The sequence below is a fragment of the Nomascus leucogenys genome, chromosome 2, assembly GCF_006542625.1.
Source record: "Nomascus leucogenys isolate Asia chromosome 2, Asia_NLE_v1, whole genome shotgun sequence".
NCBI lineage: Eukaryota > Metazoa > Chordata > Mammalia > Primates > Hylobatidae > Nomascus > Nomascus leucogenys.
In genome coordinates this window covers 99,708,446-99,732,499 of record NC_044382.1, presented here as the reverse complement: position 1 = coordinate 99,732,499, position 24,054 = coordinate 99,708,446, and the positions used below count along the sequence as shown (strand labels likewise).

General features: G+C 38.4%; 1 protein-coding gene across 1 annotated transcript in view; it reads right to left on the bottom strand.

Moving 5' to 3' along the window:
• The window catches only part of ADGRV1 (adhesion G protein-coupled receptor V1), a 602,359-nt gene that overhangs the window by 46,971 nt on the left and 531,334 nt on the right, over positions 1–24,054 (bottom strand). The window contains exon 87 of the mRNA XM_003261601.2: positions 15,672–15,793. Within this exon, the coding sequence (XP_003261649.2) occupies positions 15,672–15,793 (122 nt within the window). The remainder of the gene's footprint in view (positions 1–15,671; positions 15,794–24,054) is intronic.

Here is a 24,054-nt window from a genome sequence, read left to right as displayed (position 1 = left end):
GACTTCCTTTGCCTCTAGACTCATCCAAAATTTGGTAACATTTATAGCCTGGCTAAGGACTAGGCTATAAAAGCCATCTCTGACTTTTCTAGATATTCCTGTGAACTTATCAAATTATTATTATTGCTAAGAATAATTACAAATAACACTAGATAGCAACCACCACCCTGACAATAAGAGTAGCTAATATTTTCTGAGCACTGTTCCTGCTTTGCACACGCAGGAATACATGCTTCACATGTATTATTTATACTACTCAGTCCTCTCAACAGTCCTAGTCCTAAGGTGGGTTTTACTATTATTCTCACTTTTTGAAGAGGGAACCTGAGGCTTACAGAAACTGAGTAACTTTCCCAATGATACCCAGAGTAAGTGATAGGGAATTATTGTCAGTATCATCAGTTTAGCATTTAACTATGAAGTGATCATTTGTGTCTCTTGAGTTGCTATTTATTGTACAGTTATTCAAATGTTTTCAGTGTAGTATTTGAGTAAATGGTTTTAGTAAAAAGCAAAACTGAGGTTTCCAATATAATACAAAATGTACTCTTCTTTCAGCGTTGCAGTGCATGATAAAGAAACTGATTATAGAATCCCTGCTCATATGTTATTGGGTATGTGACCTTGCCTAAAAGTCTCTAAGCCTTTGTTTCTCCACGTGTAAAATGGCAGGAATAAAAGTCCCTACCATTCAGGTTGTTGCAAAGATTTAATGAAATAAGTACAATTCCACATAATAAACACTTAATCAATATTATTGTTCTTGTTCTGATTTTTATTATAATATATATTGAGGGCATAGAATAACCAGTCTACAAATACATACATGAACATAGTCTGGATAGATTAATGTTTCTGAATGAATGAATAAATAAATATAAGATTTCCAGTGTTACGATACTGGTTCAAACAATAAACTATGTATAATTTACTTTATATTTTTGATATTACAAATTTTCCAAATAAAAATTTTACTATAAAATTTGATAATCAATTGTGCTATGAGGAATACTCTGATGAATTCAAATTCTTCTGTTTTCCTCAAATGCTTACATATTAGATTTTTCTTGCAAACCTTTTTAAATGACCATCTTAACATTTCACTTCATCTACTTTTTACCTACTATTATTTAGTCTTAGCTAATAATTGTATTCCTGATAGGTGACGCTGCATAGTACTCCTCTGCGTACTCCCTATTCTAGCAATCAACATGCAAACAAAACTTCCTGAAAATTCTTTATGAAGGTAATGAGCCAATCCTGATTTTACCAATTTTCTTCCAAGTATCACATGCCAAATTAAATATTATCCACCTAGGGTAGTGGCCCCCTTTTTGCAATGCCTGACTGTATCACCACTTTATAACTGAGAGTTTCCAAGACTGACAGTATGGTACTGGCCCAACATGTCCCAAAACATTAATTATGGAACGAAGGACAAAATGTAACAGGCAGATTTTATGTCTACCTCACATTTATATAGCACCCATACATTGAGGTCTTATTTCCAAATAAGATCACTGAGTTGGTAGCTTAGTAAATGCAGCCTGTGACATCAGGCTTCTGAACAGACGGAATAATCAGACTAACTGAAGGGAATTAGAGAAAACACTGCTAACTGATTTCAATGATAAACTATGTGAAGTAATCTTACATGAAATGCATATGCATGTATGGTATCATATTAGGGACAAGAGAAAGGCAGTTAATGCTAATACACACCAGTTAAGTGCTAGAAATTTCACATTCTTTGGTTGATTTCCATAGGTGCCTTGTAAAGTAAGTAGTGCTATCCTCATTTCAGAGAAATTACATAATTTGCCTACAGTCACAAAACTAAAAATTAGTAAGACAGGATTTGTATTTCAAGGTATTTTCAATTTGCTATTTCATGCCATTTCTCAAAGTAAAGAGAACATTATTTAAAATATTTGCAGAGGAAAACAGTGACATGGAATTGGTTTATTCTGCAGGACTGAAAATAAAACTTCCCAGACCTATCTATCTAAAGAGTTTAAAAAGAAAGTTAAGTTTATATTTGAATTCATGCTCTTTATATTTTTTTCAGTAGAACTGTAGTTGACATTTTTCTATCCATATTCTGAGAAGGCAGATCTATTCCCTGGAGTGCTATCCATTTGGCACATGTACTTTTAGTTGTAGTTGCCCTTTGTGTTATTAGTCTGTTTATTTTGTTGTTTTGTTTTTTTTTTTTTTAGATGGAGGCTCACTCTATCACCCAGGCTGGCATGATCTCGGCTCACTGCCATCTCCGCCTCCCATGTTCAAGTGATCCTTCTGCCTCAGCCTCCCAAGTAGCTGGGATTACAGGCGCCCACCACCATGCCCAGCTAATTTTTGTATTTTTAGTAGCCATGGGGTTTCACCATGTTAGCCAGACTGGCCTCGAGCTCCTGACCTCAAGTAATCTGCCCACCTTGGCCTCCCAAAGTGCTGGGATTATGGGCATGAGCCACTGCACCCAGCCAGTCTGTTTTTTCCTATTGTTTTATGTCAGTTTTGTGAAATAGGCGTGGTCATTCTGTAGCTGAAATATCATTTCTGAATCTCAATATTCAATTGATGGATTACAGATTCTAAGATCTTACTCAACCTCCATAGTTACTGTTTTAGTTTTGCTGATATATGAGAAAAAGTACAGTTCATCAGCTGACCATGAGATGTTGCATGTACAGCCTTCCTCATCGTGATATTCTTAGGCTGCCGGCCCAGGAGTATATGCCTTAAAAGGTATCCACTAAATATCTGATGAATTTCAGCACCTCTAAATATCTTCATTTATTAGTAGGCAATCAGTATATGTTAAAAATTATTAGATATAATTTGTTGAAATAAATGTATTGAGATTTTTGTTGCTGGCTCTGATGGAGTAGCGCATATCAGATTAACCTCATTGAGTACAACTATGTAAACTGGAGAAAAACGTTTTCACACACACTTACACAATAACAAAAATAGGAGCATGAACAAAACCAATAATACAAGAACAAGAACAATAACAAAACAGGGGTTGAAAGGCATCAGAGTTGAGGGGCCAGTAGTTGAGGGGCCAAGATCCTGGAGAGAAGCAAAACCCATTTATTGGGGAGCCCTATATTCAGCGTTGTTTTTTTCTTCTGAGGGACTTTCTAGTTTACAGTGAGATGCCTAGAGGCTGAACAGAAAATTGCAGCCTGGGACTTGCAGGAATCTGACAGGGTTGGGGAGACAAACAACAGAGTTCAAGTCCTCCAAGGCAGCCAAGACTTGAGGGGCCTCGATTCCAAAGAAAAAGGAAATGACGGCATGTTCCACTTCTGAAGCTGCCTGTGCATGAGAAGAAAGGCTATGGGGACTAAGCAGAAAGCAGCTGCTCAGAAGCTAAGAAGCTCAGTAATGAATTCAAGAGTCTCATAATATTGGGGAATGAAATAATGGTGTTCAGAGAAAAGGAGGGGAGGTTTCTACAAAACACAATAGGCTTTCACTGGAGTCCTGGGTCCCCTCAACAAATTTCCACTTTGTCTCAAGAGAGAGAAAACTATAAATAGATTGGTTAACCTTCACATGGCCTGAAACCCATTTCCTTCCCTTCCTCCCTCCCTCCCTCCTTCCCTTTCTTTCGATGGAGTTGCTCTGTGGCCGAGGCTGGAGTGCAGTGGTGTGATCTTGGCTCACTGCAACCTCCGCTTCCCGGGTTCAAGCAATTCTCCTGCCTCAGCCTTCCGAGTAGCTGCAATTACAGGCGTGTGCCACCACACCCAGCTAATTTTTGTATAGAGATGGGGGTTTCACCACGTTGGCCAAGCTGGTCTCGAACTCCTGACCTCAGCTTCCCAAAGTGCTGGGATTATAGGCTTCAGCCACTGCACCCAGCCATCTTTCTGTGTGGTTGTGTGTTTTTGAGACGAAGTCTGTCACTGTTGCCCAGGCTGGAGTGCGGTGGTGCAATCTCAGCTCACTGCAACCTCTGCCTCCCAGGTTCAAGTGATTCTCCTGCCTCAGCCTCCCAAGTAGCTGGGATTACAAGCTCCTGCCAGCACGCCCAGCTAATTTTTTTGTATTTTTAGTAGAGATGGGGTTTCACTATGTCAGCCAGGCTGGTCTCAAACTCCTGACCACATGATCTGCCTGCCTTGGCTTCCCAAAGTGCTGGGATTACAGGCGTGAGCCACTGCGCCCGGCATTTTTTTTTTTTTTTTTTTTTTTGAGATGCAGTCTCGCTCTGTTGCCCAGGCTGAAGTAAAGTGATGTGATCTCGGGCTCACTGCAACCTCTGCCTCCTGGGTTCAAGCAATTCTCCTGCCTCAGCCCCCTAAGTAGCTGGGACTAAAGGCATGTGCCAGCATGCCCAGCTAATTTTTATATTTTTAGTAGAGATGCGATTTCACCATGTTGGCCAGGTTGGTCTCGAATTCCTGACCTCAGGGGATCCACCCACCTTGGTCTCCCAAAGTGCTGGGATTATAGGCATGAGCCACGGCGCCCAGCCTGTTTCTTTTTTTAATGATACAATATGCTAGGATTTATTAGGAATATATACGCAATAAACTGAGGGACTATAATTATGGAACAACTGACTCTCTTAGAGGAGGTAAAGGAAGGCCTCAATGGGAAGGTAATCTTTGAGCTGTGGAAACCCACTTTCTACTGGATCAAGATGGTCTGCCTATATTCAATTTGCCTTCCAAAAGAAATTAAATTCTCTTCAGAGGGAAAAATTTGAACTTATCCTGAGATTGCACACTGACTGCCATCCATGGAAAGTTAGCCTGCAATAGCTTTTGCTTGGCCTGCACAGTGTTTGCTTTTTTCATTTGCATTTGAGTGCTTTTAGGAGGAGTGTGAGTTCTCCAGTTCTTTTGCAGTCCCCACTGATCCCTATAGTCTCACAATGAGCACATTTCAGCCATATAAGTTACCTGCTTGAGCCTAAAGGCATTTGGTACATATCTGAAAGCAGGTGAATGACATACAACAGATCTACACTGCAAACCAAGGAATGTGATGGTAGTTACAGAGGAGCTACGGGATCTGCACGAAGGAAATACCTGTGGGTGAATGCGACCATTCATGGGGAGAGCCTATGCCATAGGAGAAGAGTCAAAGACTAGGTTTACAGTCTCAGCTCTTTGGCCTCTCAGTTTTCTTTACATATATCCTGAGATAAACACTTCTTTTGGCTCATTTATTCATCTATAATGATTTGCATTTGTAAAATATTGCATAGTTTACAGGTTTTATTTATACACATATTTTTACACAATCCTTAGGACAAAATTTAGAGGCAAAATCAGCACCTCTGAAAAGCGGATAACTCACGTTGCTTGGTAAAATAGAGGTTGCTTGACACTTAACTGCACGCACCTTCTACTAAATCTGATGGCTGAACATTTCAAAATGTTGGTGTAAAATATTCATATAAAGGTATTTTTTAAAAAATGTATTCTCCCCACCCCAACATTTGAGTAATATGAGAGAGAAGAATAAAATTTTAGATTCTGGAAAAAATTATCAGTTAACACGAAGACAAAGAATCTGAATGACCAGGTAAAAACGAGTCCCAAATGTCATTTGCTTTGTTCTCTCAAACTCTTTTAAAGAGGACGTATGTATCTTGTTTAGTTTAAATCTTGTAGGTTTGCTCTTTCAAGTACTGGAGTGTGCTAGATCTTTCTGCAGGCAAAGTAAAGGCTCACAGAGCCCAGGAAAAGCATGTTATTAACACATTGTTTAAGATGCAATAAATGTGATCATAGAATGCTCAGAAAATGGAAAAATCACAGGAAAAAAACCTAAAAGATTAAAAGATAGCACGAATTAGAGCAGAAGAAATGGAGGCACCTGTTTGGAAGGAGGGAGCCAGGTATGAAAAGGTATAGTCTGTTCAAGCCCCGCATTACTAAAACTGTATTTGTGGAAGATGTTTACTGGCAGATCAGACCTTGACACTTTTATTTAGAGAACCCAGATGAAACAAAAGTGAAAATCCTGCAGTCTATCTAAAGAACTATGCCTGGCCAATCAACAGGCTAATGAGCAGGCAATGTCAGACACTGTCACTCATTGTGAAATGGAGTTAGCTTGTTGCTCAAAAACACAGAGGTGTTTCACCAGCCCAGATGCTACTGAACACGGGGCAGAGAGGCACAACCTGATTAAGAAAATTTAAGTACACCTCCTTGTCTCAGCTTCTATATATTTATTTGTGAAGTTATAGAAACTTTTGGGGATGTTTTGAAGGGCACATGAGGCATTCATTAGTCTCTCTGAATTCTCACCCTACAAAACAAATGTAGTGATTTTTTTTTTTCACTGAATTTGACATGGCTCTGGGACAAATCAATGATAGAGTCCCAGCCTCCCTTGGCTTCTACATGTTTATTCCAGGGTTTTCTGGGAAGACTGCTTTTCCGCTCTTCATGAATAGTTCATGTGCTAGTCTCCAATGGAAACAAAGTGACATTTCTTATTACTGTTGGCTGTTGGAAAGCAATTGCAAAGGGAGTGCCTTGAAACAATTAGTACTCTGTAACTGATTATTTAACAATGTGTATTTCCCAAGAGCTGTTTATCCTCAAAAGGAAGCAGCCAAGACTAAATATGTACTGTATCTAAGCAGACACCTGCACTGAACTCTTCTGGATACTAAGTGGGAACTGAAGGGGGATTATTAATTTGATCCAATATTCCATTTGGGATGGAATCTATATTTTCTATGAGCAAAGAAATATGTTCCATTTATGATACCTCAAAAACTATTTTCATTTGGGAAAATCTCTTCATAAAAGATGGCTTTAATTTTAAAACTGAAATTCAACATATAGCAACGAGAGACACATAGAAAGCAAGAAAAGAAAGGGTAAAAGGCAGGGTGGGGTGGAGAGTGAGAGAGCGAGAGAGAGAGAGAACTATTTGCTTTTTTAAATAAGAAAAATGTTTCATGTGTTTAAGACACTCTAGTGACCACCAAAGAACAATTTTTAAAAAACAGGTGGAAGAAACTGTTTCTATCTTTCAATCACTTATTTCCCAGCCATTTAGCAGCTTAAGACATGGGGCTAGGAATGAAAATGATTTTAACCAACTGGCTCTTTAAGTCTGAATATGGACTATATATTTTTAGCTACAAATTCCATGTTGTAACTCCCCTCTCTGAAATAGGGAATGATTCAAAATGTGCCAGGGAACATCTCGAGACCAGATGCTTGTACAAACGAACATGTACAAGTCAGTCACAGAAACAGTCAAACAGTACTCTGGAGAATGCAGTCTCATCACTGACATACTGAGAAGTGTCATATCCCAACACTGTGCAAAGCTCTGCTCACTTGCCAGCTTATGCATTCCAAGAAGAATGTGTTTCAGATTTTGGAAAGCTTCTGTGCATATGGACCTTCTCCACAAACGTATTTTCTAGCATCTCCAAGCAGCTCATGTCTATTACTGCTGGCTACTCTCATTATCTTACATGGGATTCTCTCTAGATGTGAGAAAATTGTCAGTGAAATTCTAACATAGTAAGTGTGAGAGACCTCCTAGAAGAAAACCTGAAATAAATGCTGTATTTCAGCCTGAATCTGACTCGTTCAGGTTAAAAATAGAATATTTCAGCACATAATTAGAGCTAGGAGTGATATGCAAACTATTTAATAATGAGTGTGGCATAAGCACTGCCCAATCAGAATGGCTGCAGGTCTAGCGCTGCACTAGCATCCTGGAGGATCCTTGTCAGGAAGCCTAGAGATGCTTCTAACCTCACTGGATGGAAGCCTGGAACACCTGCAAGGTTTGGACAGTAGCTATTTTCAATATTTTAACTGACAGGGTTCTGCCAGGGCCTACCAGCTGTGTATAAACCAGGTGATTATTACCAATAAATGATGATACAAATTTGGATATACCTTGGCCTGAATAGTTTAAGAAACTTATGACCTATAAGTATTAGCATGAATCCCCTTAGAAATGACAAACTCAACTCAGTTTTTTTTAAAATAGAGGTTATTGGATTAATGGAACGGGAAAATAAAAAAATTAAACATAGTTTCTCATGAATTTCTTGTGGACAATGTAGAGACATTTGGTTATACGATAGATCACAAGTACTATTCTAATAAACTGATATCACATTGATAAAGTTTCCTAGTTTCGTGGCAGAAGCTGTCGTTGGCCTTGTCCAAACTTATATCAATGAACGAGCAAATTTAGAAAGTAAGTATAGTGGATGCCTGTTACTTTGGCCTGCCTAGCACTGTTGCCCCCTTCTGTTGGTCAGATAATCCTTTCTTCTGGCAGGAATTCCATTCCATGTGGTTTTTTATGAAACCAACTTGACTCTTTCCATTATTGGACTCTGTTCATGACCCAGGCCTGGCCAGAATATCTGTTACCCTGTGATTGGTTCCTGCATGGGATGTGACCCAGGATGGTACCATCTGGTCTTCCACAGGATTTTCTTATCTGGAATAAGCTCTTTCCTGCTGGGGCTGGAAAGCTGGCAGGAGGTGAGTCTTGCACCATGGCAGCCACCATGATCAATGCACTTGGAAAGCCCATTCAGCATTAAGGAAACATAGAACCCCAAGGCCTTTGGAATCTGGGCTCAGTAGGCATGTAAGTATAAAAGTACTTTTCTTCTCTCTTGAAGTCAGAGTCCCTCTTTTGACATAAAATAAAGCACAATGAAAAATCAGGATTTGTTAACCTCACATCGTGGGGAGGTGGCAAAAACACAATTATCATGATCATGCTCACATGTTATATAGTAGCTACTGGAATTAGGAAACAATTCCGATTGAAAAAACTGAAAGGGCATTTTCACCTTTATTCTCTATGTTCTGCTCACTCTTGATATCCAACAGTTTAATTTTTTAAACTATCAAGAAAATGTAAATAATAAGGATAGACCAATAAGAATTTGAGTAAAAGTTCAGTTCTTGGGTGAGAAGAAGTCCTTATAGTTTAAAGAAGAGTATTCAACAATAAAAATTAACAGTAAACGTTTAGAATGATGATTTTTAAACCTTTCATTTGCATTTGTATCCATAATGCTTTGCAAAATACTTCACATACATTTTCCTAAATGTGCAAATGTATTGTAAGTTTGGTAGTTCACCTTTGAAATTTTAGGAAGTGATAAATTTTAGGTAAATATTTTAGATAATATTTTAAGTAATCAAGATTTTCTTACTTAAAGTGCATCAGACACTAAATATCAAAAAATTAGGCTAGACATAGTGGCTCATGCCTACAATCCCAGCACTTTGGGAGGCTGAGGTGGGAGGATCACTTGAGGCCAGGAGTTCAAGACCAGTCCGGGCAACATAGTGAAACCTTGTCTCCACAAAAAAATAAAAATAAAAAAATAGCCAGGCATGGTGGTGTGTGCCTGTAGTTCAGCTACTTGTGGGGATGAGGCAGGAGGATTGCTTGAGCCCAGGAGGTCAAGGCTGCAATGAGCTATGATCACGTCATTGCCCTCCAGCTTGGGAGAAACAGCAAGATCCTCTCTCAAAGGAAAATAAAAGACTGTAGAGAAAGAGGACAGAGGTGGCTAGAGATCCTGAGATCTCAGATTCTAGAATGTGTGTTGACAAATACTTTTAAAAAACTTAAAAAGATCAGAATACTATAAAAATACCCCCTTTCAATCAGTTTTAGAGCACCTATGACATCATAATAATCTAGATAAAAAGTAAGTCAGTAATCTCCTCTGAGCAAAATGTAGTAAGCAAGTATAAAATACATAATATGCTTTTATGGTCACAGGTGTTGACAAAAGTCAGTAGAGAAATACGAAAGCCATTCGAGGGGTAAAAAAACAAACAAGTGTTTATGGAACATACTTAAAAAATTTTACTATTAATACTATGTAGCCATATTCCATGGAAATGCCTGAATTGAATACCTCAAGCGATTTATAAGTTAAATGAACCAAAATAAACTCCAGAGAAAGGACATTTTCCAAGTGTTTCTTAATAGGCATTACTTTTAGGACAGATTCACTGAGCATCTGGTACCAGGAATGTGCCAGTGCACCAGGTAACAACCAATAGTAGTACAAATAATCATTGCTGCTTCAGTAATGTCACCTGGATTGAATGAAGCTCATTAAACATGAGTTTAAAATATTTTTAGTTTTTACTTATTCTTAGCTTCTAATAAGTTCTTCAAAGAAAGAGACCAAAATTTTTTCTTATATGTACCAGTGAATATACTATTATGTTCCACAGTCCTCCTTTCTTTACAAACCTCCATAAGAGCTCAATAAACTTTTCCTGTGTATGTGGTTTGATAGGTTACCCAGGCTACCATTATAATCCTAAGGCTTACATTTATTTAATTACTTCTGACTAGCTCAATTACAGATTTAAGTTGTCTAATCTCCATTGAATCCTACTGATTTCTCTCTAAGCAATCCATTTCTTGATGATCTTTCAACATAGTTTAAGTTATTTCTGTTCTGTCTAGAAACTGCTCCTTACCTTTTTAAAATTTTTATCTCATGCTTTGAACCCATTCCTCTCAACAAATGACCTTGCCTCTTGCCTTTAAAAGAGAGGGCATTACATGCAAATGCCAACATTCCACACTTTCAGCTCCAGAGTAGTTTTTCACGTTCACCAATCATTTTTTCTTTCCCCAGCCTTAGAGAAAAACAAAAACAAAAACAAAACAAAACATTCCTACTCCTCCCTCAGAGAAGCCCTCTATCTCTTCTGTTCTTCCTGCCTCGTCCATGATCTTGCCATGACAACAAATCTTTCCTCCAGATGTCAATTTCTCCTTTGTTGGTTCTCGTCACAAGAAAACAAAACCAAAAAATCTCCTTTGAACCAACCAATCTCCCTTCCTAAGCTATTTCTTTCTCTCTTTGCAGTCTCTATTTCACTTCTTTTTCTCAAACTGTAGTTCCCAGACCAGCCAAATCAGTACCACCTGGAAACTTATTAGAAATGCAAATGATCAGATTCCACCCAGACCTACTGTATCAGAAAGTCTGGGTGTGGGGCCTATCATCTGTGTTTTAACAAGCTCCCCATGGAATTCTGCTGCACATAACGGTTTGGGAACCACAGCTGTAGACCGCATTGCTCCTCAGTTCTCATCCTATTTAACTTCTCTGCTACACTAGCCAGAGTTAGGCATTGCATCCTCTTGAGCTTTCTTTTCTACCCACAACTGCAAACCCTATCCAGGTTCTCTTCCTAGCTCTCTGATCACTCGTTAACAATTTCTTTCATTAGCCCTATCTCTGTACCCAGTTGCTAAAACATTGGTATACAGTATTTAGCAATGTCTCCTAAATCTCACCAACTTCACTGCTTATTCCCTAGACGTTGCTCTTTATGTGATCTCCATTTGGACTAAAGATGTCAGTGCCCAGCCATTCATTCAAACCAGGAATTTCTAAGTGATGTTCCTCTCTCACACTTTACCTTCCTATATTTAATTGGTTAACCAAATTTCATTAATATTTATCTCATGCTCCTCATGGGTCAGAAGAATTAATATTGTTAAAACAACCATACTAGCCAAAGCAATCTACAGAGTTGATGCAATTCCTATCAAAATACCAAAGACATTCTTCTCAGAAATAGAAATATAAAATAAAATCTTACAATTTGTGTGGAATCACAAAAGACCTCAAATAACTAAAGCAATCCTAAGCAAAAGAACAAAGCTGAAGGCATTGTACTATCAGAATTCAAAATATACTACAAAGCTATAGTAACCAAAACAGCATGGTATTGGCATAAACAAAGACACGTGGACCAATGGCACAGAATAGAAAAGCACAAAATTAATCCACATTATCTACAGCCAACTGATTTTTGACAGAAGGCAGCTAGAACATTAATTGGGGAAAGGAAAGTCTCTTCAATAAAGGTCGCTAGGAAACCTGAATGTCCACATGCAAAAGAAAAAATCTAGACCCCCAACTCTCACCCTATACAAAAACCAACTCAAAATGGATCAAAGACCTAAATGTAAGACCCAAAACTACAAAATTACTGGAAGAAAACAAGGTGAAATGCTTCACTTTATAATTTTATAAATATATTCTTGTTTATAAATATAAAAGGATATTAAATATAAATAAAAGGTTTTACACTGTTAAATATAAACAAAAGGTTTATAAATATAAGAATCTATTTATAAAATTATAAGAATCTAAAGATTCTTATTTATAAAATCTTTCCCTAGACCAATGTTCTGAAGCATTTATAAAATGCTTATTTTATAAACAAATGGGATTATGTCAAACTAAAAAGCCTCTGCATAGCAGGAAACAATTAACAAAGTAAAAAACACAACCTAGAAGATGAGAGAAAATATCTGTAAACTATTCATCTGACAGATAATTAATATGCAGAACATACAAGGAACTTAAACATTTCAACAGCAAAAGCAATCTGAATAAAACAGGCAAATGATCTGAACAGTTATACAAATGGCCAACAAATATATGAACAAATGCTCAGCATCACTAATATCAGGGAAATGCAAAACAAAACCACAGTGAATTATCATTTCACCCCAGTTAGGATGACTATCATCAAAAAGACAAAAAATAAATGCTAGTGATGATGTGGAGAAAACAGAACTCTTCTACACTGCTGGTGGAAATATAAACTGGTACAACCACTATGGAGAACAGTATGGAGGTTCCTAAAAAAAATTGCCAATAGAAATACATATGATCCAGCCATCCTACTACTGAGCATTTATCCCAAGGAAAGAAAATCAGTGTATTGAAGAGACATCTGCACACCCACGTTTGTTGCCACACTATTTGCAATAGCCAAGATGTGGAATCAACGTAGGTGTCCAACAACCAATGAATGGATAAGGAAAATGGTAAATACACACAATGGAATACTCTTCAGCCATAAAAAAGAATGATGGCCGGCTGCGCTGGCTCACGCCTATAATCGCAGCACTTTGGGAGGCCAAGGTGAGTGGATTGCTTGAGTCCAGGAGTTCAAGAGCAGCCTGGGAAACATGGAGAAACCCTGTCTCTACAAAACAAGCAAACAAACAAACAAAATTAGCCAGGCATGTAGTCCCAGCTACTTGGGAGGCTGAGGTGGGAGGATTGCTTGAGCCTGAGGTGGAGGTTGCAGTGAGCTGAGTTCACGCCACTGCATTCCAGCCTGGGAGACAGAGTCTCACCAAAAAAAAAAAAAAATAAAATAAAATAAAAGGTTGGTGCAAATGTAACTGCAGTTTTTGCCATTACTTTTAATGACAAAAATCACAATTACTTTTGCATCAACCCAATATCATTTATGGCAACATAGATGGAACTGGAGGACATTATGGTAAGTGAAATAACCCAAGAACAGAAAGTTAGACATTGCATGTTCTCACTCATGTGAGGAAGCTAAAAAATGTTGATCTCATAGGAGTAAAAAGTAGAACAGAGGGTACTAGAAGCTGAGAAGGGTAGGGGGAAAGAGGGGATAGGGAGGGATTTGTTAAAAGATATAAAATTACAGCTAGATAGAAGAAATAAGTTCTTGTGTTCTATAGCACTACAGGATGACTATAGTTAACAATATTTTACAGTTTCAAAGTGCTAGAAGGAGGATATTGAATATTCCCAACACAAAGTAATGATGAATGTTTGAGATGATAGATAATGCTAATTCTTTTAATCTGATCACTACATGTTATACGTATCAATACGTCACTATGTACCCATAAATATACAATTATTACGTGTCAATTAAACAATAAAATGAACAGTGTTTATCTCTGTAACAACTGTCAAACCTGTCACCTACTTTTTATTCCCAGGCACACTGCCAGAACATCTACAGTCTGAAATATGACAATAACCTACCTACTTAGAGCTGCTCTTTTTTTCAATATCCTCTCCTAAACATTTCCAGTTATCCTTCCAGTACAAACATGTCATCCCATTGAAATTGAAAAAAAAATTAATTGACAAAATTAAAAAAATTAGAACAAAACAAAGAAAAAAACACAACTTCGATGGCTTCCCCTTGCTTAAAGACTGAAGGTCAGCATCCCGAGCATGGAAAGCTGGCGTTTAAACCAATCTACTCCCACAACTTCTTTTCTAATTGCAAGACCTTTCTTTTTACTTCTCAACACGTTGCTTAATCTAGGCGAGATTAGTCATTTTCCCTTCTTGCAGCCTTGGCTAACAGTTTTCTCGGCCTGAAATTCCCATCTCTAACCATACACTCATTTATTATTTAATAAGCATTAAATGTGTCATAATCTCAGGGGCAAGTAAAATGAATGAAGTATATCAGGTCTGCTCAGGGCTTGGAAATTGCTGCCATGCAAATACTGCCTTCAAAAAAAAGCCAGCAATTCAGGTTTTTAATGTGAAAATTCTCAATTTTAAGTTTGCAGCAAATATTTGAAAATCTAAAACAATCTTTTGTATAACATTGTGTGTCTGCCAAGCAAAACACACCTGCAGGCTGTCGGTTTGGACCTTGTTCTTAGTTCCACTAGGCCCTAGGGATCCAAAGGTGACCAAGACTGAGCCTCTGCCCTGATGGTCAACAGGCCCCTACTCACTCTCAAAATGCTCTGTTTACATGGCACCTGCCATACTGGATTCTTAGAGCTAATTGTTTACTCTTTGAATCATCAGATCCCAGAGAGGCTGGGCTGTCTTCTTTACCGCCTGGCAATAGTAAGTGCTCACCTGTAACTATAACCGTAGACAGTTGTCCATATAGAAACTTGTACCAACTTGGTTCTAAACTTTTAGTTATTTTGTATTTTCCCCTTCCTAAGTTGATAATATCCTTGATTAGGCACCATCATGTAAGCTATGATCTAACTAAAGAGTTTGTCTGCTCAGGTGCAAACCTAAAAAATGACTGGAGTCACACTTCAATTGTATGCTACAATTCTGAAAGTGTGGATATGTCTGTGTGTTTGCCACACATGATCCTTGCAAGATGGTAGCCAAAAGAAGGACTGTTTAGAGATAATTTAATAAATTTAAGAAATTCTTTTAGTCTAGGACAGATCTTTTCACTTTGGAAAACAAGGAAAATGTGTTCATTTGTTCCATTTGTTAATATCAGGGTGCAACATTTTTCCATTTAACAAAAGTACTAAAAAATCTCAGCTTTCATTTTTGCTGCAGTTATATAATTTCTAGTTATCCAAGCATGCTTATAAAACTAATTTAAGCTGGGCACTGCTGGACTTAGGGGATGTCAGTCATGTTTCAGTGAACCAAACACTCTCATTTCACTAAGCATCACACTTAAGAGGGGACTGCTTGAACATCACTATTTCACTCCTCAGTTGATCTAATTTCTAGACTCAGCCACAAGCCAAATATGTGCATTGATCTTACATGGCTGCCATCTGCAAAGTTGATAAACATCAATCCTACTGAAAAAGAAATATGTTTGTGTAGTTACTTCAATGTTGTCAAAATGAAGGAGAATATTTTGTCTTCCCTAACTGTATAATGAGCAAGTTAGAATCCCAGTCATATTTCAAATGTTAATGATTTAGGCTCCTATCATTTTATTTTACAACTCTATATGATGTTATTGTGTACACAAATTCACCTGTGTGTGGATGCTTGACTCTTTAATATTGACATTCTATGCCTTGTGTTCATTAAGATAAATGTATGTTGTTAACCAAATTGTAAGGCTTACCTGCAGACTGTTGAAAATGACAAAGAGAACCAACATCCAGAAATGTCTGTAGGCCATGTGTAGTCCTCCCCAAAGCCATGTCACAGAAATCAGAGCAAAGAGATACAAAATCAGTGGAATTTCTAGAAATAAAAAAAAAAAAAAAAGAATTTTTGAGCTTCAGAATACTGCACAGTCACATGTATACACAAAGTTATTTTTGGCTTCTTTCTGTGGTATTCTAAGTGCCCATTTTGAGAGAACAACCTTGCAAATCCCATTTTATGCCAGAGGAGAGAAGGCACATTGCTGAGTTCACATTCTGTTTTGCAAATGAGGCTGCTGGTAGGCCCAGGGATGGATGGGGGAGGATGAGAACTGTTCCTCTCCTAGACTACCACCTGCTGGACTGTTCAGAAAGTACCACAAAGCAACAATGGATTTGTAGAAATCTCCTTAAAAGAGTGTTCCACCAGAAAATGGCAGGCAGTAGTGTGCTCCCGAAATTAGCATATTCCAACCAGGCACTTAAGAACAGAAATTATATAACATTGTGTGTGTGTGTGTGTGTGCACGCGTGTGCGAGTGTGTGTGTTGGAAAAACCTGTACTCACATCCTTTTTCTGACTGAGAAGACATCAAAATTTATTGGTAAGTTTAAGAGCAAAGATGAAGTGACTGATTCATAATGATCAACTAAGCTTATTCTACACATGTTCTAATGCAGTTTGTTTCAAACGTTTTCAGAATAGATTTTCTCAGGGCCAAGGGACTTTATCACCCTTTCCACTTGTCTGTTTTGAATTTTCTTTGCTATCTGAGTTTTAGAATAATAACTATATATAGGTGATTTTAATATTTAAATGACAAGTTATATAAGATTTAGAAAGTGAATCAGATCTTTGCAGCCACAAATAAACACATTTTCAAGCTGTTGAAAGACATCAGGGTAGACCGCACCACTGACAACTTTCATGACAGACCTCAAAGCCCTTCTTTACCCACTACCATCAATGAACACCTAAAATCCTCGCGCACTATGGAAATTTAAACAGTTGCTTACAACTTTAGCAATTTTCAAATTTAATTTTATTTGGAAAAATCTCAAACATACAGAAGAGGTGCAAGTAGAGTACAATGAGAAAGTTTTTTTTTTTTTTCCTGAATCAACTGAAAATTGTCAATCTGATCCCCCATTACCCTCTGAATAATCTGTATTTTCTACAAAGACATTTTCCTACATAAACATGATGCCAACAAATCAGGAAATTAACATTGATATAGTACTATCATTCTCAGATTCCATTTTATTACACCAGTAATTTCCTTTTTAGCAGAGAGATCCAGAGATCCAGTCTTGTATAGTTGACATGTCTCTGTAGATTCTTAATCCCAAATGGGTCTTCTGTGTGTCCTTGACTTTTGTAACCCTGACACTTTTGATGATTGCTAGCCAGTTTTTCTTGCAGAGTGTCCTTAAATTTGAGTTTATTTTATTTTTCTCATGATTAGATTTAGATTATAAGCTGTTAGAAATCACAGAAGGGATGCTGAGTTCATCTTACAGCATTCTATAAGGTGGCACAAGAACTCAATTTGTCCCATTACTGAAGATGTTCATTTTGGTCACTTGACTAAGATGATGGCTGCACAAATTCTTCACTGTAAAGTTAGCATTTTCCCCTTTGTAATTAAGAAGTTTTATATGTGGCATTTCTTTGAAACTACGTAAATATCTTTTTCCTTATCAAATGTTTGATTTATCCACTTATTTATTTTCTAATATAGACTAATAGATTCCTGCTTATTTAGCATATTATCCATTATTCTTTCTTTTTCCTTCCCTTCCTTCCTTCTGTCCTTCCTTCCTCCCTCCCTGCTTCCTCTTTCCTTTTTTGTTTTCTTTCTCTTTTCTTTTTCCTCTCCTTTTCTTTCACGTAGGGTCATACAAAGTCTTTCTCCACTGCCCAGACTGGAGTGCGGTGGCGTTGTCACAGCTCATTGCAGGCTTGACCTCCTGGGCTCAAGCCATCCTCCCACCTCTCAGCCTCCCAAGTAGCTGAAACTATAGGCCCATGCCACCACGCCCACCTAATTTTTGTACTTTTTGTATAGATGGGGTTTCGCCATGTTGCCCTGGCTGGTCTTGAACTTCTGGGCTCAAGCAATCCGCGTGCCTTGGCCTCCCAGAGTGCTGGGATTACAGGTATAAGCCATGGTACCTGGCCACTATCATTGTTTATCTCGATGCCAAGTTGTCCCTAGCAGGAGCCCTTTCAAGATGGTTTCTGTGCCTTTGGTTATATCATCATCATTCCACTAGCAGTTGTTTGCTTTTTGGCCCAAGATGTTTCAAATGTTCTCTGCCCCAGTCCTGGTTTCTTTTAGGGGAGAATGGTATTTAGAAACTGTGATCTGGGGCTAGGTATGGTCACTGCTGTTGCTGCTCCTAAGCTCTCTCAGTAGATAGAGGATACATATGCATATGCACACACAAACACATTTAGATCTGTTTTACTCTATCTCTATATAATGAAATTCATTAGTTCATTTCAATGCTTCTAATTCCAACCCAACATCACGGGGTTAATTCCAGTTTTCTCCCTTTCCATATTTGTAACTCTTCTGTGTTGTTAAGAGATCTACTTCTCATTATTCTTGAACTCCTAGACTCAGGCGATCTGCCCACCTCAGCCTCTCAAAATGCTGGGATTACAGGCGTGAGCCACCGCACCCCGCTATTGCTTATTATTCTTAATATATCTACTGATTCGATCCACTACCTTGCATGTAACCAACTTCCTATTGCTGTTATCCATTCCCTTGCTCAGGTGGCCTCCCAAACTCACTTAGCATCCCACAATTCCTGCTGGGCAGCACTGCACCCCTCACATGGATTCCTTCCTCACAGCGATTGGCTTGTGACACCCAGGCTTGGGCCCCTTCCTGCAGATGCACACCTTGCTCTGTACTAACTGGTGGCTGTAGATGGAATTGTTCGGGAAAGGGAGGAAAAAGAAAGAACAAGGAGAGAAGGCAAAGAGGGAGAAGGGAAGTAGTGAGGAGAAAGAGGGAACCTGAACACTTTTTTTTTTTTGAGAGAAATAAGGCTTTAGAAGGGACCATGCTGATATATGCCCTTCATCACAATATATACAAATTGTCTAAATTATTATTATAACTGTACAGGGAAAGTAAGACTAATACAAGAAGATTTACATAGATGAATAATTTCTTTGTCACTAATGCTTTGCAGCAGGACAAGAAAATATGTATTAAGATTTATTTAATTTTTAGAAAAATTCATTTTTATGTAATGAAATAATATAATTTGAAAAAGGGCCAGAAGGCTCATTTTTACTTCTGACAAGATACCCTAATATTTAGAAAAGCCCTAAGCTGTGCTCACAAAATTTTCAAAGATTAGGTATCAAGTCTGGCAACTGCATTCTTTTCTTCCATGGTGTAAGAACAAAATTCTATTTATGGCTCTGGGCAGAGTACAAAGGGACATGCACATTTTGTATGAACAACTAGGAACCAATTTTCAAAGTTTGGCCTGCATGTTCATCTAAGTGCTTAGAGCAAAGCAAGTGGTGTGTGCCGACAGAGCTTAGTGGAGAAGCTAAGGGAGCATACTGGGGCTCATGAGAATGTCCATGGCTTATATTTTCCTGGAATTCTGCAGAAAAATATAGTAGTTTGGCACCCCAGACTAGAAACTCTGTAAGGAAAAAGCTAGTCATAAATAACTCAGCATACTTAATAGATCCCAGGCTTGCCTTCCAGAAGTACAACAATGATTAGGATGATGATTTCAGATAGAAGAAACATATCCAGAGGCACATCCGGATTTTGTGGGCCTGAAGCTTATATTAGGAAGGCTTCTTTAAAAAACAAAAATTACAAAACCGTAATTAGGTGCAGGATCTTGGAAGGGGCCAAGGCTGGTGAAAGGACCTGAAACTTAAGCTACATTAGCTTTATGGTTAATCTACCTCTGAGGAGGCACCTTTAACCCTCTTTAGGGCCTAAGTCAAAAGGAAAGAGGTATTGGGAGGGGGTGATGGTGATGAAAGTTGGTTGGGGGGCATGTTGTTGTTAAACAGTGACTATAAATTCCATTTGGCAAACTGAAAAACAGTGCTCCATTCAACTGAAAATCACTTTGGTTTTATATTTCCTAAGCTGTCATTTCACATTTGATGAACTATTAGTAACTTCTCCGCTGTCTATAATTCAATATTTACCAAAGAAAGCATTTGTAATTGGCAATATTGGAAACAATTTGTGTTTAGGAGTGAATTAGTGAAGATAAAACAGAATCATTTCAATGTTCTCAATAAAAGGAGGCCCTAAAAACACAGTGTTGCACCCAAGAAATGAGTATCTATATAAGACTGTGCTATATAGAGTAAAGAACTCCAACAACTTAACAACAAAATACCCATTCAATCCATTTGAAACATGGACAAAGGACATTTCTTTTGAGAAGATATACAAATGGCCAATAATAACATGAAAAGATGCTCAGGATCACTAGTCATTAGGGAAACGAAGATCAAAACCACAGTGATACCACTTCATACCCACTAGGATGATTATTATCAAAAAACCAAGAAATAGTAAGTGTTGGTGAGGATATTCAGCAATTGGAACCCTTGTGCATGACTGATAGAGATGTAAAATGGCACAACTGCTGTGGAAAACAGTTTGGTAGAACCTCAAGATGTTAAACACAGAGTTACCATACAATCCAACAATTCCACTTGTAGGTAAATATTCAAAAAAAGTGAAGGCACAGGTACTCAAATGGATATTTGCACACCAATATTCATGGCAGTATCACAATAGCCAAAAGGTGGAAACAACCCAAATGTCCATCAACAGATGAACAGATAAATAAAATATACTATTTGCATATAATGTGATATTACTCAGTGCCATGTTCTGAATGTTTGTGTCCCCCAAACTTTATATATTGAAACCTAATCACCAATGATAAAATTAGAAGGTTGGACTGCTTGGAGGTGATTAGGTTGTGAGAGTAGAGCCCTCATGAATGGGATTAGTGTACCTATAAAAGAGGCCCCAGGGTGCTGTCCTACCCCTTCCACCATGTGAGGACACAACAAGAAGTCATCATCTATGGACCAGAAATCTGGGCCCTTGCCAGACACTGAATCTGCTGGCACCTTGATCTTGGATTTCTCTGCCTCCAGAACTGTAAAAAATACATTTTTGCTGTTTGTAAGCTACCTGGTCTAGGGTATTCTGTAATAGCCTAAACAGACTGAAATACTGAAGCTTAAAAAGGAATAAAATTACAGGCCGGGCATAGTGGCTCACGCTTGTAATCCCAGCACTTTGGGAGGCCGAGGCGGGCGGATCACGAGGTCAGGAGATCGAGACCACGGTGAAACCCCGTCTCTACTAAAAAATACAAAAAAATTAGCCGGGCGTGGTGGCGGGCGCCTGTAGTCCCAGCTACTCAGAGAGGCTGAGGCAGGAGAATGGCGTGAACCCGGGAGGCGGAGCTTGCAGTGAGCCGAGATTGCGCCACTGCACTCCAGCCTGGGTGACACAGCAAGACTCCGTCTCAAAAAAAAAAAAAAAAAAAAAAAAAAAAAAAAATTACAATATATGCTACACCATGGATGACCCTTGAAAATGTTATGTGAAACAAGCCAGATGTGAAAGGACAAATAACAATTCCATTTACATGAGGTGCCTAGAATAGGCAAATTCAGAGGCAGAAAGTAGAACAGAAGTTACCAGGGGCTGGGAGGAGTGCAGAATAGTGAGTTATTGTTTAATGGATATAGAGTTGCTGTTTGGAGTGATGAAAAAGTTCTGGAAACATGGATAGTGATGACAGTTGCAAAACATTGTCAGTGTACTTATGTGGCACTGAAGTGTACACTTAAAATGGTTTAAGATGCTAAATTTTGTTACGTATATTTTACTACAATTAAGAGAAAAGAAAAAAGACTATGCCATGTAACTCAGGCTGTGTCAAGATGAAGTTCCACTGCAGCGAGAAAAAAAAAATCAAATCATCACAATACTTAATTTACATACTTAAATTAACAAGGAGTCACGAATGTGAAAACCAAAATAGTTTGAAAAGGTTTTAGTGAAAGAAATTACTTCTGGAAAGGCAAAGAAAACGAAAGAAACAACAACAACAAACAACAAACCAGCAAGTAGATATGTCAATTACTGCTACTATCATTAAGAAAGTCTACTCATGGGAGTTAGTAGATTCCATTAAGATTACATCACATCTCTTTATTTTTAGTGAAAAATATTATTTCCATGAATTTAACTGCCATTTTTAAAGAAAGTATGGTGTTGTACTGTCTGTTTTCTTTGTAATTGCAGCCTTGGCTTTATTGCTATGCACTAGTGGCAACAATAATGGCTTCATTATGGAAATCACATTCCATTTACATGAAGCTGGAATTTATTCTATGTTTACAATCTTCCAAAGTACTTGTTTTAATTTTACCTCACTGACCTTCTGATTCTAACAATTTGGAATGTGCTACTAAAACAAACCCATCAATGTAAAACATGGAACACAACTGTGAAAAAATGTGGATTTAAGATATCGGCCAAGTACAGTGGCTCACGCCTGTAATTCCAGCACTTTGGGAGGCCGAGGCGGGGGGATCACCTGAGGTCAGGAGTTTCAGATGAGCCTGGTCAATGTGGTGAAACCCTATCTCTATTAAAAATACAAAAATCAGCCAGGCATGGTGGCTACTCGGGAGGCTGAAGCAGGAGCATCACACGAACCTGGGAGGCAGAGGTTGCAATGAGCCAAGATCGCACCATTGCATTCCAGGCTGGGCAACAAGAGTGAAACTCTATTTCAAAAAAAAAAAAAATTACATAAAAAAAATTAATGGATCTATTTCCAACAGTAGGCACACATTATTTTTAAATTAGAAAGATAAATGGAAACAAAAGGGTATCAAAGAGCTTTATTTCTAAAATATAGGTCTTTATTCTGAAATTCACAGATACTTAGAGACAAGGATGTTTCCGTGATCTGAATATTTTCTTGGTGAGAAAATATTGGTGTCCTTGAGGTTTCCTGACAAGGATTAACACCAGTTCCGCAGCAGTCAGCCACCACTGTTCCCAGCAAATAAACTGAGGGTCATACAGGAAGACAATAAGGCACATATTTCACAGAACTGCCAAATCATCATGAGGATACTGTGCATGGGAGAGTGAACAACAAAGTTAAAGATTGGGGTCAGCCTAGGCAACATGGCAAAACCCTGTCTTTACAAAAACTGCAAAAATTAGCCAAGTGTGGAAGCGCATGCCTGTAGTCTCAGCTACTCAGGAGGCTGAGGTAGGAGGCTCTCTTGAGCCTGGGAGGTGGAGGTTTCAGTGAGCTGACTGTGCCACTGCACTCCAGCCTGGGTGACAGAGTGAGACCCGGTGCAAAAAAAAAAAATACTGGGTTTGCAAATTGTTCAAAGAAACACCCTCCACCTCATTTGGGTAGCTGGCATTCCTAACCCTTGGTCATTAGTTCTATACTCGGATCTAATTTTAGAATTTCCTTTTCTTTTCAGCAGTTCTCCAACTCACTTCCAAAAGAGCTCTTGAAAACCCATTCAGATAATAAGAAACTCACTCTAAGTCCTTTGGCCTCTGTCTCCAGATACGGTTGCAAATATTTGTTGCAGCAGGCTAGACTGTATCAACACTTATTATGTGCCAGGTTCTTCATTTTATTAAGATATCCTTCCTAAATTCATAATCTCCATGTTACCTTCCTCCAAGCACATTAGGGCCAACTCTTTCTGAATCTGCATCTTCACTTCTCTTAAGCTCCAGGCCTGGAGATCCCCAAACCACTTCAGAGTTCCTCCACAGCTGAATTTAGTATCCCTCTTCTCATCACACTTTTTCCTCCTCCTGAGTGCTGGTATCACCATTCGCACCGATTTACCCTGATGCCCCATTTTCCTTCATATGCTGCATCAAATTAGTCAACATATTTTGTCTATTTTATCTTCTAAGTTGCTCTGAAATTTGTCCTCTACAATCCTTCCTAGAACATTGTCTTTCCTGAGGACTTCATATCTTTTAGTGAGCCTATTTTGACAGCTTTGTAGGTAGAGCTGTCTGTTCCAATTCATCCCTCCTACTGCTCTACTCCTATTATGGCCAGAGAAACATCCCTTTTTTTTCTTTTTTCTTTTTTTTTTTTTTTTTTTACATAGATGGACTCTCACTCTGTTGCCTAGGCTGGAGTGCAGTGACATGATCTTTGCTCACTGCAACATCTGCCTCCCGGGTTCAAGCAATTCTCCTGCCTCAGTCTCCCGAGTAGCTGGGATTACAGGTGCCCACCACCACGCCCAGCTAATTTTTGTGT